A 17,579-nucleotide genomic window follows, 5' to 3' on the forward strand; every position below is an offset into this window, starting at 1 on the left:
GAGAAAAAGGCACTAATCCAGAGAGAAAAAAACAAAAACAAAGAGGAGAAGGAGGGGGTCAATAATACATGTGGACGAAACAAAATACATAAGAGCTAAAACATACAACACTGAAAAGACAAAGAGGTAAGAAACCAAAAAAACAAACAGAACGCATCACATTACTCAATGTGACAACTCAAATATAACAAAACTCTCTGGTTTCTTACTTCTTACTGGCTTAGCTGGCATCTGCCAGTTTTTCGACACCAAATCTCATGATTTTAAATAGTTTCGTTACGTGAACAGCTTTTCCACATGGACACTGTGAACAGATGCGTCTCTGAAATCATGCAACTGTGGTGAAATCTGACGACCGTCGTGAGGAGAGTGATGTCGGCTACATTCACATCCCAAGACAAAAGGTGGCTGCAATAAATACATTGGCTTAAAATGGTGGCTAGCCGCCTGGTTTTTCACATTAGATCAACTCCTGCACGATCGGAAGCTCCTTGGCGATGAATCGCTGTCGCCAAGGATCTGCTCCCCTATTGGTTCTAAGAATAATGTCAAATGGAATACATGATGCGTAAAATAATACGGTGTTACATCTGAGATGCTCATAAAATTAGCACGTCTCAGAGCTACTCAGTTTCACCTGCCCTCCCCAAAAAAATGAACAATTTACAATTTGGAAAAAAAAAAAAATGTGTTGAAAAGGTAAAACAGACAGACACATACAAATATATAATATATATATTCTTTAAAAAATGGATTCTCTCTATAGGTGATTTTTTTTTCCACAGCCCAGATGTACAATGCGTTTGCAAGTTTTTACGCTTATATTTTTATATATTTTTTAGAATGTTTTTTTTTCCTTTTTAAAAACAGCTTCAGGATTTACTATTATAAAGAGATTTAAACATGCAGCCAAAAAAAAAAAAAATCTATTCGCAGACAAAAAAAAGAAGCCCGAAGCAGCAGGATGAATCTACAGACAGAATTGTTGTTTTAATTTATGTGTGTTTACTAAGCTAGGATTCAGCCTTTCCTTCGCCCTAACAGCTCAGTCCGGACTGCAAGCGTTCATGAAGACATCACGATTCTCAGGAATAATAGTTTCGCCCGGGCACCACGGCAGAGGTGGAAACATCCAGCCTCTCCGCTACGTTTTTTTTCCTCTCCTTGTTTTCAGTCACGATTTCCATTCCTCTGTGCCGCTTTAAATTTCACAGGACTTTACGGGTGTTGACGGGGAGATGTAGGGTAGTCTGATTGTATGTGAATGTGAGGGGCCGTTAATTACAATTTATTCACTAATCGCTTGGTTTTTTTCCTTTACATGTTCCGATTGACAGGCGTGACGTAGTTGCGTGGGAACATGCCCGTCTGGCCGTGACAGGCGCCCTTCCACCAGTTGGGGTCAGAGTTGTCCAGGACCTGAATGAAGTCTCCGCGTCTGAAGCCAAGCTCGCCGTCCTCCTGAGGGTCGAAGTCGAACAGGGCCTGCACGTATGTTGGATGCTGCAGATGCACAATAGACACGTGTAAATAACACCATGGTTTAGTATATACACTACTGTACAAAAACTTGGGGTCTGTAAGATTTTTTTTATGTTTTTGAAAGAAGTCTCTTATGCTCACCAAGGCTGCATTTATTCGATTAAAAATACAAAAAAAAATTACAATTTAAAATAACTGTTTTCTATTTGAATATATTTTAAGATGTAATTTATTCCTGTGATGCAAAGCTGAATTTTCAGCATCATTACTCCAGGCTTCAGTGTCACATGATCCTTCAGAAATCATTATAATATGCTGATTTACTGTTCAAGAAACATTTCTGGTTATTATCAATGTTGAAAACAATTGTGCTGCTTAAGACTGTTGGAAACCACAATATATATATATACTGTATATATATTTTAGGATTCTTTGAAGAGTAGAAAAGCATTTATTGGAAATAAAAAATGTCACTTTGCGGTCACTTTTGATCAATTTAATGCATCCTAGCTGAATAAAAGTACTAATTTCTTAAAAAAAACAAAAAAAATCTTATTGATGCCAAACATTTGAATGGTTATATAAGTGAACTTATGGAACATAAAAAAGCAAAAACCACCAACACCAAAAATATTGAGAAGGATGTTAATTTCCACAAATCAGTTCTGGATTGTTCTATATAAATGAAAAAGAAAAAAACAAAACAATGATTGAACAGTTTATTCATCTGATCACTTCAAAATGTTGACAGAATCTCCTGTTTGGCATTTCACAAGCTTTCAATTTTTTTTAACAATAAACAAATATTAAATGTACTATTATAAATTGATAAATACAAATGAAAATTCTTAAATATTTTCTTCGGCTTCATTTAGTGTGTACAGCATGCCTTTTTTCCTAGTGCTACTGTAAACAACTATTCAAGTGCAGGCTATTCCAAAGAAAAAATTTAAATGAATCTTTAATCAAAACGTAGTAACTTGCTCTTCCCGTGAATCTACTTTCCTTTTCTGCGGATGTCCCTTAGGCCAAATATCCTGTTTCACTAGGAAGTGTTACATTAAAGAAGTCAGCGCTCCAGACAAAAAAAAAAAAAAAAAAAGTAGGCACCATAATATATATTTTTTTAGGTGCCACAGAATAAACAGGTTTTATTTATTTATTTAACACTTTAACATTTCAGTCATACTGTCATGTGTTTATGTCTCCCCTCCTCTTACAGCATCAGCATTTGAATCCATCTGGTAGATGTCCTGGGAACTAACGTTCACTTAAAGTGACCACTGAATGTCTTTTCCAAATTGAGAACTATATGCAGTCACAAAGAACTCTTTATGACACAGAATCTGTGCCAATATTAATGGACCATAATCTGTCAGCATCACTTGGCCACTGAGTGTACTTTGGGCTCCTCCTCAATGCATCTTATAAATGTAGTCACATGTCTTGCACACATCCAGTCTGTTTTTCTTCATTAGTAACATGCAATCTTATAGGAGGTGTTGAGTTTCATCTTTTGCTCCTTACATCGTTTCTTATGTACACAACAGGTAAAGTAAAAAATATGAATATGCAATATAGAGCATATATTTAGCAAAAAACTCCTCTTTATAGTTATTTTTCTAGCTGACTGATGAGCTTATGGACGCCGAATGGTTATTCTGAGGTAAATGTATTGTCACATAGCATTGTTTACAAGCATTACGCGTTTTCCGCAGTTTGAAACACCGAATGAGCGATTATATGAAACATTTCAGTAATTTATCTTGTATTACACCTTTTGATGTTCATTCATGTTTATTTCGTACTATAGTAAAGAGAAAGATCTTATGGGTTCACATGCCGCTTGAACTGAGGCGATAAAGCTATCGCTCCTGCCGCATTAAGGAGCGCCAAAACCATATTTATTGTTCGAATTTCGTTCTGAATTTGGCAGAATTTTAAAACTGATACTTTGTTTATTAAAAGGTATCAAAGCACAAAGCTTATTGCGATTATTGGACGGCAAGTGTGCTACAAATATAATGAAGTTCACGTGTTAACGCAACACAGCATATAGATATAAACATCTTTATAACAAGGAGCCATATTAGTATCGATTGTAAACGAGAAATGTTAACAGTCCACACAGCTGAAAGCTTTACCTGTTGTGGTTTGTTCAAGTTGTGCATGAAATAGACACTGCTTTTCTGCACTTTTACTTCACACGTCTCCGTCATTTTCGAGCTCTCTCATGCCGCCACAACTAGAGCTGCTTTTGTGCATCACCGCTGGTGTTCGGCAGAGATGAGGACTGTTTGAAAAGCTTTTTTCCACTAAAACATTGATGCGCATCGTCTAACTCAACATAACAAAAGATTCGATTGCAAAACAAGCAGGAAAAAAAGGCATTACATGCAAATTTTTAAATCATAACATGTAAATCTGTATAGTCGCCAGTGGCGATCTCAGCAAAAATATCACTCGCAAATTGCGACCTTTTTAGGCGCAGTTTGGAGCCCGGAAGTAAACGTGTAGCTAATGGTGATTCACTTACACTTTAAGGATTACAAAGGTAAAAAGCAGCATACAGACCTGAGGCACCTGCTCGATGTCTCGTAGAAAGATCTGTTGGTTTCGGGAAACGGAAGTGGTGCGGTGATAGTCCACCAGCTCGTTGAGAGAGTTAAACTTCACGACCCACAGGAAGTACTTTCCAGCCCCGTCACGCAGCACTTTAAAGTGCTGTACATCATTGCCAAACCTTCAAAAACAACAAAAGACTTGAATATAAACACAACACTTTGTAACCTGCCTGACAACTTCAAGCTTTATTTAATACTAAAGAGACATAAAGCACTCCTCCTGTGCCATGATTCATACACAAACGTCGCAGACTGGGCGGCCGGTTACATAAGTGAACAGAGATCAGAGCACATATTAACATGTATGCAAACACAGGCGAGACGGACAAGATAAGACGGGGGATGAAATGTGTGATTGCCCTGATGTCTATCAGAGAACTGACTGAGATGAGAACAGATGTGATTCACACGAGACGCGTGATGACATTCATGCTACCTGTCTTTGTATCTACATTACTGTACAGAAGACTGGGGTTAGTAAGCTTTCAAGTTTTTGTTCACCACGGCTGCATTTATTTGGTAAAAAATACAGTAAATACTGTAATATTATGAAATATTATTATAATTTAAAATAAATGTTGTCTGTTTTAATATATGTTAAAATGTAATTTATTCCTGTCATGTAAAGCTGAATTTTCAGGATCATTACTCCAGGCTTCAGTGTCACATGATGCTTCAGAAATCATTAATATCAATAACTAATATGCTGATTTGCTGCTCAAGACACATTTATTATTATTATCAGTGTTGAAAACAGTGGTGCTGCTTCATATTTAGGTGGAAACATTGATACTTCTTTTTCAGGATTCTTTGATGAATAGAAAGTCCAAAAGAATAGTATTTATTTTGAAATATTTAGAAATTTTGAAGCATTTGAAATGTCTTTCACTTTTGATCAGTTTAAATAGTCTAGAATTTTATTATTGATGATCAGTAGATGGTCTATATTCAAATTCTATAGTATTCTGTACTATTTATATACAAGTTTGGCTAAATAAATGAAAAATAAAACGGTAAATATGAGGAATAAAAAAAAAAAAAAATGATGCATTTCCTTAAAAACAGAAAACATTTAAATAGGGTAACTTGTAATCTGTAATCAGTTACATTTCTAAAGTAACCTTCTATATATATATATATATATATATATACTAGGGGTTGCACAACTACTGATTTCTGCTAGTCGATTTCTTATTTAAAAAATACTCGAGGTACTCGACTACTCGTGGTTCATGCTGTAAATGAAAAGACATGAAATAGTTCTTATCAATAAACGTTTAGTATTTCATAGCCTAATGCAACAATTACATAACATACGTAAATTGTCAAAACTTTATAATTATGACATTACATATTTAAATTTTCATGTAACAGTCAGTATTTGCATCTGTATTTGTATCTGTAACAATCACAAAATTATGCGTATCTGAATTCGGATAAAACCAGGTGGAACTTCTTACAGTTACTTGATAAGACCGTTATGACTATCTTTTTTTTTATCACTGAACAAATATGCCGTGTTAAACTAAAATAATTATTAATTTCTAAAAATATATTTATCATACAAGCAGAGAGATGTCATGACAAACGTTTAGTGATCATTTGAACACGAATGAATTAATTCAAGGTGCACATTTTCATTACGCAGAATTCTTTAAGCGAGTCTTTTTTTTAACTTCACTAAACAAATGTGCGTGTGCCACGCAAACCAGCAAAAGATAAAGAAGTAATCATGTAGGCCTCGATTTGACTATCTTTTTTTTTTATCACTGAACAAATATGCCATGTTAAACTAAAATAATTATTAATTTCTAAAAATATATTTATCATACAAGCAGAGAGATGTCATGACAAACGTTTAGTGATCATTTGAACACGACTGAATTAATTCAAGGCGCACATTTTCATTACGCAGAATGCTTTAAGCAAGTCTTTTTTTGAACTTCACTAAACAAATGTGCGTGTGCCACGCAAACCAGCAAAAGATAAAGAAGCAAACATGTAGGCCTAGTAGAAAATGTATCTGCATCTAAGTTGATTATTACCCTACTCCTGAGAGAGAGAGTTTGGTTTTTGAGAGACTGAGGGTGTTTTCACACTTGGTCCTTTTCAGGGGTCTGAGCGCGGTTCACATTATTTTTGGCCTATATGTGAACACTCCAAACGATCTCAGACCCCTCAGAAGCGAACCGAACCGAGACCATCTCGGGAGGTGGTCTGAGTACGGTTCGCTTTCGGCTAAAGGACTGTATCTTAGATGATTATTAGCCTACTATTGAGAGAGAGCTGGTTTGGTTTTTGAGAGACTGAGATGCACAACACGGCTGTTTGATTGGTGAGCGCGCTGTGCTTATTCCATTCATTCGTGTATCATATCATAGCCTAAGGTTTAAATCATTGCCTTTTAAATATACACAAATAATAGAACGTGCATGAAGTATTATTTTAGTTGATATTAATTACTCTTGCCAAGCTTTGATTTCTGAGAGATGCACGGAGAGGCAACAGCAATGCGGTGTTTGATATGCGCTCTTTTCATTCATAAAGTTTACATTTATTCACTTCACACACTCATTATTGCGTGACTTTAGAGGTCTGTGTATAATATTGCGCTGATCCCCTGGCTCAACTGTTATCTAGCAAACACCAGACTGTGCCAGCCTCAGCCGAATATTCAGGCAGAATTATTCCTTGTCCGTTATTCCGTTTTTGAAGCCATTATCCGTGCCATTCCGAATAAGGTATTCGGCTTTGCGTGTGCCACGCAAACCAGCAAAAGATAAAGAAGTAATCATGTAGGCCTAGTAGAACATGTATCTGTATCTTATTTGATTATTAGCCTACTATTGAGAGAGAGAGCTGGTTTGGTTTTTGAGAGACTGAGATGCGCAACGCGGCTGTTTGATTGGTGAGCGCGCTGTGTTTATTCCATTCATTCGTGTATCATATCATAGCCTAAGGTTTAAATCATTGCCTTTTAAATATACACAAATAATAGAACGTGTATGATGTATTATTTTAGTTGATATTACTCTTGCCAAGCTCAGATTTCTGAGAGATGCACTGAGAGGCAACAGCAATGCGGTGTTTGATTTGCGCTCTTTTCATTCATAAAGTTTACGGCAACAGCAATGCGGTGTTTGATATTCGCTCTTTTCATTCATAAAGTTTGCATTCATTCACTTCACACACTCATTATCACGTGACTTTAGAGGTCTGTGTATAATATTGCGCTGATCCCCTGGCTCACTTGTTATCTAGCAAACACCAGAATGTGCCAGCCTCAGCCGAATGTTATTCCTTATTAGAATTATTCCTTATCCGTTATTCGTTTTTGAAGCCATTATCCATGCCATTACTTATTTAAGTTACAAATACTGCATGCATTTGCATAGATGTAATATATGTAATTGCTCTGTTATTTTTTAAATAAATCCTTTTAATTTATCAGGTTAAGAAATCCAAATTACTCTATAAATCAAAGTAAATAATAAAGACAAGTATCATCAAACACAAGTCATTACATTAACTTGTTACATTTATGGCACAACAAATAATTGTGAGCTGCTAAGAACGTGTGACAGATATGGTATGAGCCCGGTCTCATGAAAATGTGTATCAATTGCACGATTTTCTGTTTCTATTTGGCATTTATACGCAGAAATTTACTTTGGTGTGTATATGATACGCAATCAATGCTTGTAGTAGAAAAAAAGAAGTGGTGGTACTCAACCCCACTCCCCCACCCAAAAATAAATAAATACAAACTAAAGTACTAAAAAAGTACTTTTTAATTTTCATAATTCGCAATGAATGTATATAGTGCCACAATAAATAAATAAATTCATTAATAATTGTTTGCAATTCAATTCACATTTATTTGTATAGCACTTCTCATGATACACTGTTGCGAAGCAGCTTCACAAAAAATGAAGATTTCTACATTACATTTAGTAGTTTACAGCATTGAACAAATCAATCTGCGATACCAAACAGGAACACAGGGGGACGCCAAAAGACCACTAAACGAGCTACCTTGACCTCACTGATCCAGATTTACTAAACCACTGACTACTGCATAAACTAAAACACTTTCAGCCAGCGTCCAGTAGAAAACACTCGTGCTTTTAAGCCAAATATGAATGCATTCGCTTACTGGATTCTTAGACTTTCTTAGGAGTTTACTGGTTTATCTGATCGCAAAAGACCTGCTTCTTTTCATTTTTATAATGTATTGTTTTCGTTAAAATTTTCGCATAGGCAATATGCGCTCTGAACATTTGTCATTAAAATAACTCCATAGAAACAGTCTCAAACGAACTATTAAAACGAGAAGTCGTGTCTGAAAGCTGCAATCGATTTTTTTTGAATTCGTTAAATGAAAGGAGAATATCGTGTTTTTACGGTGGTGCTCGAGCACTTGATGAGGTCCGCTTTATTCCTTTGAGCCTTCCACGCAGTCATCATCAACAGAAAAACCCCACACCCCTAATCCTAACCATTGCGTATCATATGTACACCAAAGTCAATTTCTGCGTATAAATAGAACGCCAAATAGAAACAGAAACTTGTGGTATTGATACGCACTTTCATAATTTACGGTATAAAGCTGCATAGATTTTTATTTTAAGACAATCATATGCTCTCGCGGGCCACATAAAATGATGTGGCGGGCCGAAATAGGCCCGGGGGCCTTGAGTTTGACACGTGCATTAAATTGATAAAAAGTGACAGTAAGGAGTTTTATAGTGTTACAAAACGTTTGTATTTCAAATAAATGTGGTTCTTTTAAAAGTTCTCTTCATTAAAGGGGTCATATGATGCTGCTAAAAAGAACATTATTTGGTGTATTTGGTGTAAAGCAATGTGTTTATGCCCGGAATAGGCCCGCGGGCCTTGAGTTTGACACATGTGGTGTAGAACCTGAAGCACTCTCTATGTGAATGCCTCACGAGCTGGATCTTGGGCAGGTGAGGACTCTGACTTGATGAAGCCTGCCGTGCATACAGTAGTTATTCTGGGAATAAGGAGAGGTGGATTTAATGTGTGTCAACATACTTGATGGACAGGGAGAAGTCCCCAGGCGCGCTCTCGCTCTCTCTAATGAGGAAGGCTCCGTCGTGCCTCTGTTTGTTTAGGATCTCCTCCGCTCTGGCCCTGGGGATTCTCCCGAAGAACCACCTGTGAACACACACCGACATAAACGTTACCATTATATAAGACATGATATTATATAAGTGATAATGAGGACAGAGATCAGATGATTTTCACTGATTTACATGGAAGTGTGGATGAATAGAAAGACAAAACATCTTTTGCAAAGCACTGGCGCTGAGAGTAGCAGCTTAGGAAAATGAGATGCCAGTTTTCTGTCTGATGGAAAGCCAAGAGAGCAATTAACACTGGCAAAGATAATGATTGCACAGACAATCAACAGAAGAAGAAAAAAAAAAAGCAGAGCAGAGAAAAATCAGCTCAGAAGAACAGCTACATTTAGAAGATCAGCAAAACACAGAAGTTCAGATGATCAGCACAGAATGCTTCATTACAGCATCTATGTGAACAAAAACATGCAAAACCGTGAAAAAAGAAAGCTGGTTACAAGCTAACCACCCAACAATATATGTGGCTACTGAATGAAATTGAAATTTGAAGTCGAACGTCACTAAGGCTGGCTGTGTTTGTGGATGTGTGCAGGGTGAGGTGAACTGGGTTAAGCAAACCTGACAACCGAAGGCCTTTATTTACCGGAGAGACGAGAAACAATTACTGTGTGCTATTATAAATGATAGCCAGTGTCACCACTGTGCTTACAGACCTTGGAGCAGATGCTCACATTTAATTGGATGTAAATAGTTTCATTTTTATTAAACAAGATTTAAATGTAAGAATAGTTTTTAAATGATTTACAGTTCTGCTTGTTTAATTATTGAGATATGTCGTAATTACAGCTTATTCAAAAAGTCAAAAAAAGAAAAAAAAGAAATAGAAATTATAGACTAAAATAAAAAACAAATATAAATTGGTGCATTTCATTTAAACAAGATTTAAATGTCAGAATAGTTTTTAAATGACTTAGTTTACAGTTCTGCTTGTTTCATTAATGAGATCCAATGTCATATTTACCATCACAAAATCTTGATCAAAAAAAAAAAGTGGATTAAAAATGATAAACTAAAACATACATAAAAACATAAATTGTTGAATTTTAATTACACACGATTTAAATGTAAAAAATAGTTTTACAAAAATTATTTACAGTTTTGCTTGTTTCATTAATGAGCTCCGATGTCATAATTATGGCTCATTCATAAAGTCAACCCCCCCATTAATTCCAGTGTATTAAAAATAATAAATAATAAACTAAAATATAAAAATGATATATTTTGCTGTAAATTGCTGTACTTTAATTAAACAAGATTTAAATAAGAATAATTTCTGCATTAATGTTTTACTGAAGAGATCCAGTGTCATAATTACTGCTCATTCAAAGTGGAATATAATATAATATAATAACCTGAAAAAAAAAAATACAATAACCTTAAAAAGTCACACTGAACAGACTATTATTCCAACCCTCATATTTTCATTCAAATCAAATTAAATATGTAATGGACATCTAGTTTAATCAAAGATAAAGCGAATTCTTTTACTCTATACTTGCTTGAAACAGTGCGTCATGTGAAATTATAATACAGTTCTGCTCCCAGAGGGTCTGTTACGCAAGGCCAGGAATAAAACCACAGACTGTCTCCGCTGTACCTGCCTAATCTCTCCTGTCCGCTTTGATGTGGACTGCACAAGCCACAGACACACACAAACACAAAGAGCATGTGACCAGGAAGTGGCATTAAAGCACTCGAGGGCAAATTCCACTCTCCGCATCCCGCTCGACAACAGCCTCTCTCTGCTCAAACACGTGGACGGCATTTACATCGCCTGTCCTGACAAGAGGCCCCTACCATAAACCTGGCCAGTCTTGTGTACCTGATGGTCAAAAGCCGCTCTGTTTTCTGGGATGCCAAAAAGTGAGTCCAAAAACGCTGACGACAATTAGTTCCAGTGACGCAAATGATCAATATTCAATTATCTGTTAAAGAGAGGAACTATTCATAACAAAGAGCCTCACAACACAGGAAAAACTAATATTATTAACGCTCTTTTATTTAAAACATTACTTATTACTGTAAATATCAAACTAAATTAAAACAATGGAATGCGGCCTTCAAATATTTCCATCTGCAAGTGATAATTCAATTAAAAGTAAAAGAAATAAATGAAGGTCGGCTAGTTTGGCTTGGGCCCACAAGAAACCACCCAGGACGACTTGATTTTTACCTTGACACACATTGATTTTAGGAAAAGGGACTTTGAATGGTGGATCATGTTCTCGAGCCTCATTGTGTGTCATTACATGGGTTTCAATTCTCTCTCAGGCAAATATTAGTCAATTATTCATTCATTCATTCATCCTTCCGGCTTTGCTACTGCACACAGGACAATAATGAAACTCACTCGCATGGAGACCAGTGAGGAACAAACCAAACCAAACCATCCACACGTACAAACACTTGGAGCTCAAACAAGCTGCCTGGTATCAAAAGGGCAACAAAGCGTTCCCACGAAAATCATCAAGAAGTCAACTGAGGCCATGTCCACATGTATTTTTATAGACTGAGTTTTTCCTTCTTCCGTTTTTAAAAAAATCTCCGTCCGCATGAAAACGCAAACGCATGCTGTGAAGCACTGTCAAGAGCATGCCAAACCAACAGGTGGCGATATAATCTCAACCGTAAAGCCATGTTGGCCAATCAGAAGCCTGAAAAAGTTTCCAGTAGGCGGAGATAACAGCGCAGGCTCCAACGTCACAAGCCAAAAACTCCAGGTTTCGCTGTCTACACAATAACACTGCAACCGGAGTTTTTGAAAATCTTCACCCTGGCAGGTGACTTTCAGTGACCTGGTGCTGCGTTTAAGTGTGGACGAACGGCTAAACTGCATTTTTCTATGCGGTTTGGCTGCGGTTTTGGACAGGGCCTGACAGAAAATAAAAGATTCTGCAAAATGCAGATTAGGGATTAGGAAAAGACCTGAGAATCTGTGATCTGAGACCAGAAGTAATTACTGAAGTGTTCAGATTAGAGCTCACACAACAGCCTCAAGGCTGACACAGTGTAAAGTACACTTGGTGTGCTGTGAAAGCTAATATATTATCAACCATATACAGTGGATACGGAAAGTATTCAGACCCCCTTAAATTTTTCACTCTGTTATATTGCAGCCATTTGCTAAAATCATTTAAGTTAATTTTTTTTCCTCATTAATGTACACACAGCACTCCATATTGACAGAAAAACACAGAATCGTTGACATTTTTGCAGATTTATTAAAAAAGAAAAACTGAAATATCACATGGTCCTAAGTATTCAGACCCTTTGCTCAGTATTTAGTAGAAGCAACCCTTTTGATCTAATACAGCCATGAGTCGTTTTGGGAAAGATGCAACAAGTTTTTCACACCTGGATTTGGGGATCCTCTGCCATTCCTCCTTGCAGATGCCGTTCAAAAGTTTGGGATCAGTAAGATTTTTAATGTTTTCTAAAGAAGTTTCTTATGCTCCTTAAGGCTGCATTTATTTGATCAAAAATACAGAAAAACTGTAATTTTGTGAAATATTATTGCAATTTAAAATAACAGTTTTCTGTTTTGATATACTTTAAAATATCATTTATTTATTTGACGCAGCGCTGAATTTTTATTAGTCATTACTCCAGTCATCAGTGTCACATGATCCTTCAGAAATTATTCTAATATGCTGATTTATCATCAATGTTGGAAACTGTTGCACTGCTTAATATTTTTGGGGCCTGTGATACTTTTTTTCAGAATTCTTTGATAAATAAAAAGTTTATTCAAAATAGACATTTTGTGTTACAATATACACTACTATTCAAAAGTTTGGGGTCAGTAAATTTAAACTTACATTTTTAAAGAAATTAATACTTTTATTCAGCAAGGATGTTAAATGGATCAAAAGTGATAGTAAAGACATATATTGTAAGAAAAGATTTCTATTTTGAATAAATGCTGTTTCTTTTTAACTGTTTATTCATCAAAGAATCAAAGAAAAAAGTATTACAGGTTCCAAAAAAATATTAAGCAGCACAACCGTTTCCAACATTGATAATAAATCAGTATATTAGAATGATTTCTTAAGGATCATGTGACACTGAAGACTGGAGTAATGATGCTGAAAATTCAGCGCTGCGTCAAAGAAATAAATTATATTTTACAGTATATTAAAATAGGAAATCAATTTTAGAAATTGCAATATTTCACAATATTACTTTTTTCTGTATTTTTGATCAAATAAATATAGCCTTGATGAGCATAAGAGACTCCATTAAAACATTAAAAATCTTACTGATCCCAAACTTTTGTGGACACACACACACACACGCACACACACCATTCAAAAGTTTGGACACTAAGATTTTTTTTTATTATTTAATTAATTATTTTAATTAATTCTTTTGTTTAGCAAATATGCATTAAATTGTTAAGTCACAATGAAGACAATTTTAATGGTTCAAAAGATTTCAATTTCAAATAAATGCTGTTCTTTAGAACTTTCTGTTCTTTAAAGAATCCTGAAAAAAGTAGAAATGTTTCCACAAAAATATTAAGCAGCACAACTGTTTTCAACATTGATAATAAATGTTTTTTGAGCAGCAAAACAGCACATCAGAATGATTTCTGAAGGATCATGTGACACTGAAGACTGGAGTAATGATGCTGAAAATTCAGCTTTGCATCACAAGAATAAATGACATTTTACAATATATTACAATAGAAACAGTTATTTGAAAATGTAATAATATTTCGCAATATTTCTGTTAGTTTATTGTATTGCAGCCTTGGTGAGCATAAGTGCCCCAAAACATTTAGACAATAGTGCAATACTTGTAAATACCTGCAACTGCTATAAAAAATATAAATAAAAAAATAAATAAAATTAGATATAAAAACTGTGGAATATCCATTTGTCAAGGCTGCTGGTGTATTTTGAAACTGACACTAGGGCAGAATGGCAGGGTTTGGAAACACTGATTCACTGGTCTGTGTGTTATTTTGAGATATTCTGATACATAAATATGAAGATGTACATTTTGAATGATGTAATAAACTAACAACATCTCTTCACTTTGGCTTTCATTTTGCTTCTGATGCCAATTTGAATTCTTGAGCAATACTTGAGACCCTCACTCCCTTGTTTTATAACAGCTGTACACAGCTCTGTTCAAAGATTTCCAAACATGATTACAGTAAAGCTCCTCATTAATACCGACAGACTCGTAAAACAGATGTCTGCAATGATGGGAAACACAGAGCAGAGGAGTTTCTCCCAGACTAGGGAAGTGAAGTCATGTCAGAGAGGGGTTAGATTGAGTTTATTCAATTCTCTGTAAGCCTGAAAGAGCTGTACACCAAGGAAATGACTCTGACGATTCAGCAAAGTCGTAAACAGAAAATTCAGAAGAAAAATGATTCTGAATAAAAACAATCGAGCAATATTTCTCAAGGTGGAAAAAGAGGAACTGCATCGTTTAGTTTGGTAATACTAGTGGCACAGAAATGACACACACTTTACCTTTAAAGCCGTGAATGATCTCATGGTGCTTTGAAAGAGGTGTAAACGGAAGTCAGGTTGTGGTGGCTAACGTATCTTAATATACTTACGGATGCGCCTTCATCTCGATGTAGTTTTTAGGAATGAAACCGTCTTTGCCGTTTAATTCTGCCTTATACCAGTTCTGATCGCACTCTTCATTTAATACCTGTGGAAAGAAGAGAAGACGATTCATATTGATTAAACATGACTCATTATCCTGCTGTAATTATACATTATTGCATTACACTATAATTTGCATACAGCATTATTCTGTTACACATAACAGCATCCTGCCGAGTTATCACAAGCACATGAGTTATTTTAGCCAAGACCGCTATCAAGAAAGCTAAACATCACAGCAGCATTGGAGAGTTCAAACATCTGTGTGAAAGTGTAATGCAAGAGTAATAGTGCTAAGGCCCAGCACTAACCACCAGCATTCTGGTCAGTTATCTTATTTGAGCATCACAACATATGTGAAGATGGAAAAAATAGTGTGTGGTGAGGTGTTTGAATTTGATTGGATGCTAAATGTGTATGTGGACTGAGGCTTTTTCAGTTTAGGCTTCAGACAACCACCAATCTGATTAAAGGTATGAAGTATTACATACTCAATTCCACAAAATGCATGAAAAACAGTTTCATCTTTGTCCAGTATTGCAGCTCTTAATTTTAGGGATGCACGATATTATCGGACCAATATCAGAATCGGCCAATAATGGCTTGAAATGTACATATCAGCATCGGCCCAATATGAAAAAAAATATGCCGATATCTCTTGCCGATAAGAGGAATACATTAACTCACATATGCTCAGGGTGTGCTAGCGATTAGATCATGTCAGCAGTGTGGCTCATTCTTGAAGCAAAGTTTTGCCTGAATGATGATTAGATTCACTGTTTTGGATCACTGCATTTAATTTGAGAATGCACGTACCGAATGACGCGTTTGGTGTGTGATAGACTAAACAGTAATGTGCAGTGGCAGCAGCGCCAGCCTCCTGGGGTCCTAATGCAGAACGTTAGGAGTTTTAGTTCTGTAGGGGGCGCTGTTGGCCTACTTCTAATAAAATGAAAGCAAAATACACAAATAATATTTAGACTGTGTTTCTGATTAAATAAAGCAGTAATTGATGCCATAAAATCATGAGTATGTTTGGATTTAAAGTTCAGAAGCTATAGCTTATATGAAATAAAAACACAAACATGTCACTTAAATTAAATAATTTTATATATATACTGATTTATTCATTAATGTGTAATATGTTATTTTTTTAAACAAATTATGAGCTCTAAAAGAGTTTCAGAATTTTTACAACTCTTGCTTTAGACCATTTACAAATGTTAAATCTTAAAATAAAATGTTAAGGTTACCACTGAATCTTTCTGGGAAAAAAAAAAATGCAGTGATTGAATATAGTTTATTTATAGTTATTTTCAAATCTTCAATGTTCTGTCATTATAAAATAACTTAATTGTTGTTTTTTAATTCTAACAAATAAGTTCTTGTTAAAAAATAGCCAAAAATAAAAATGATTTACTTATAATTTCTGCACAGCAGAGACTTGGAGTTGTTTCCAAACAAAAGGAAATATATCGGTATTGGCTATCGGCCAAAATTAGTTGAAAAATATCGGCATATCGGATATCGGCACAAATCCAATATCGTGCATCCCTACTTAATTTAAACAACAAAATGTGAAATTTCATTGTTTTTTAATGTCTATAAACAATGCTGTTGGAAAATATGAATTCACCAAGAGCAATGAGCAAGTCCTTTAAATGGAAAAATTCTCATAAAATAGTGCTCTTAAATCTCTGAAATCGAATACTTTTAACTGTAGATGTTAAGCTATCTGTAGATGAAAGCAAAAGCAAAAGCATGTAAAAATCTAAAAATAGGAAGAATAAATATCCAATATGGATAGACACTGAAAAAAATTAATAATAATAATAATAAATGCTAAACACGAACATTTATTGTTTTAGTTGTTTGTTTTAATTTTCTGCAAAAAAACAAACAAAAAAAAACAATAAAACCTCTAAATGTGAAAAATATTCTCAAAAAAAATAGTGCCCGTAAAGGGTTAAATCTTTGCTGTAATCAAACATTATCCCTTTAAGTTATCTGTAGATGAAAGAAAATATCTAAAAACAGAAATATTGGCTGATAGATATCTAATATGAAAACATACCGATTTAATAATTATTAATAGATTTACATAAAATTAAGTGATATTAAATCAGTATAAAATATTATAATCTTTACAACAGCCCATAATATTAGCTGATAATTGATAACATATATTGTGCATCCTTAAGCATCACATTATGTTGAGACTGTCACAACAGATCAGCTTTCAATTAAATTTGTTCCAAAAGGAAAGCATGGTGCCTGTATTCATATTCTCTGCATTGGCCAACATCCTTTTCAACAGCAGTCAAATGTGAGAGGGAAGGTGGGGACCAAATATCTGCCAGAGAACAGACTCAAAACTGCGGTTTGGAGGAAACGGAGCGTGCAACATCCTTCCGCTTAGGGCTGCACGATATTGGAAAAAACTCACATTGCGATATTTTATTTTTCTGCGATATATATTGCGATATGAAAAAAAAAAAAAAATCACCACATGACTTGAATAGTTTATTTGGAAAAAAAATGTTGATTGGGCTGATTTTGTAGACGAGTAAATCAGCATAGGAAATAAACAAGCATATTACAAGCATATTGCATAGATAAATATAACAAAACAAAGATACAAATGAAATAAGCAGTGCTTTATATTTTTCAGGTAAGTCTAA

At 35.1% G+C, this 17,579-nt stretch overlaps 1 protein-coding gene across 2 annotated transcripts in view; it reads right to left on the reverse strand.

Moving 5' to 3' along the window:
- Positions 1-779: 779 nt before the first annotated feature.
- Positions 780-17,579, reverse strand: part of LOC107672691 (growth factor receptor-bound protein 2) — a 55,045-nt gene continuing 38,245 nt past the window's right edge. For both annotated transcript variants that reach the window (XM_016466000.1, XM_016465999.1), the window contains 4 exons: positions 14,847-14,944; positions 9,165-9,287; positions 4,057-4,225; positions 780-1,503 (listed from right to left, as the gene is read on the reverse strand). In XM_016466000.1, the coding sequence (XP_016321486.1) occupies positions 1,318-1,503; positions 4,057-4,225; positions 9,165-9,287; positions 14,847-14,944 (576 nt within the window). In that variant the 3' untranslated portion in view covers positions 780-1,317. The remainder of the gene's footprint in view (positions 1,504-4,056; positions 4,226-9,164; positions 9,288-14,846; positions 14,945-17,579) is intronic.

Source organism: Sinocyclocheilus anshuiensis, unplaced genomic scaffold (genome assembly GCF_001515605.1).
Source record: "Sinocyclocheilus anshuiensis isolate Anshui unplaced genomic scaffold, SAMN03320099.WGS_v1.1 scaffold504, whole genome shotgun sequence".
NCBI lineage: Eukaryota > Metazoa > Chordata > Actinopteri > Cypriniformes > Cyprinidae > Sinocyclocheilus > Sinocyclocheilus anshuiensis.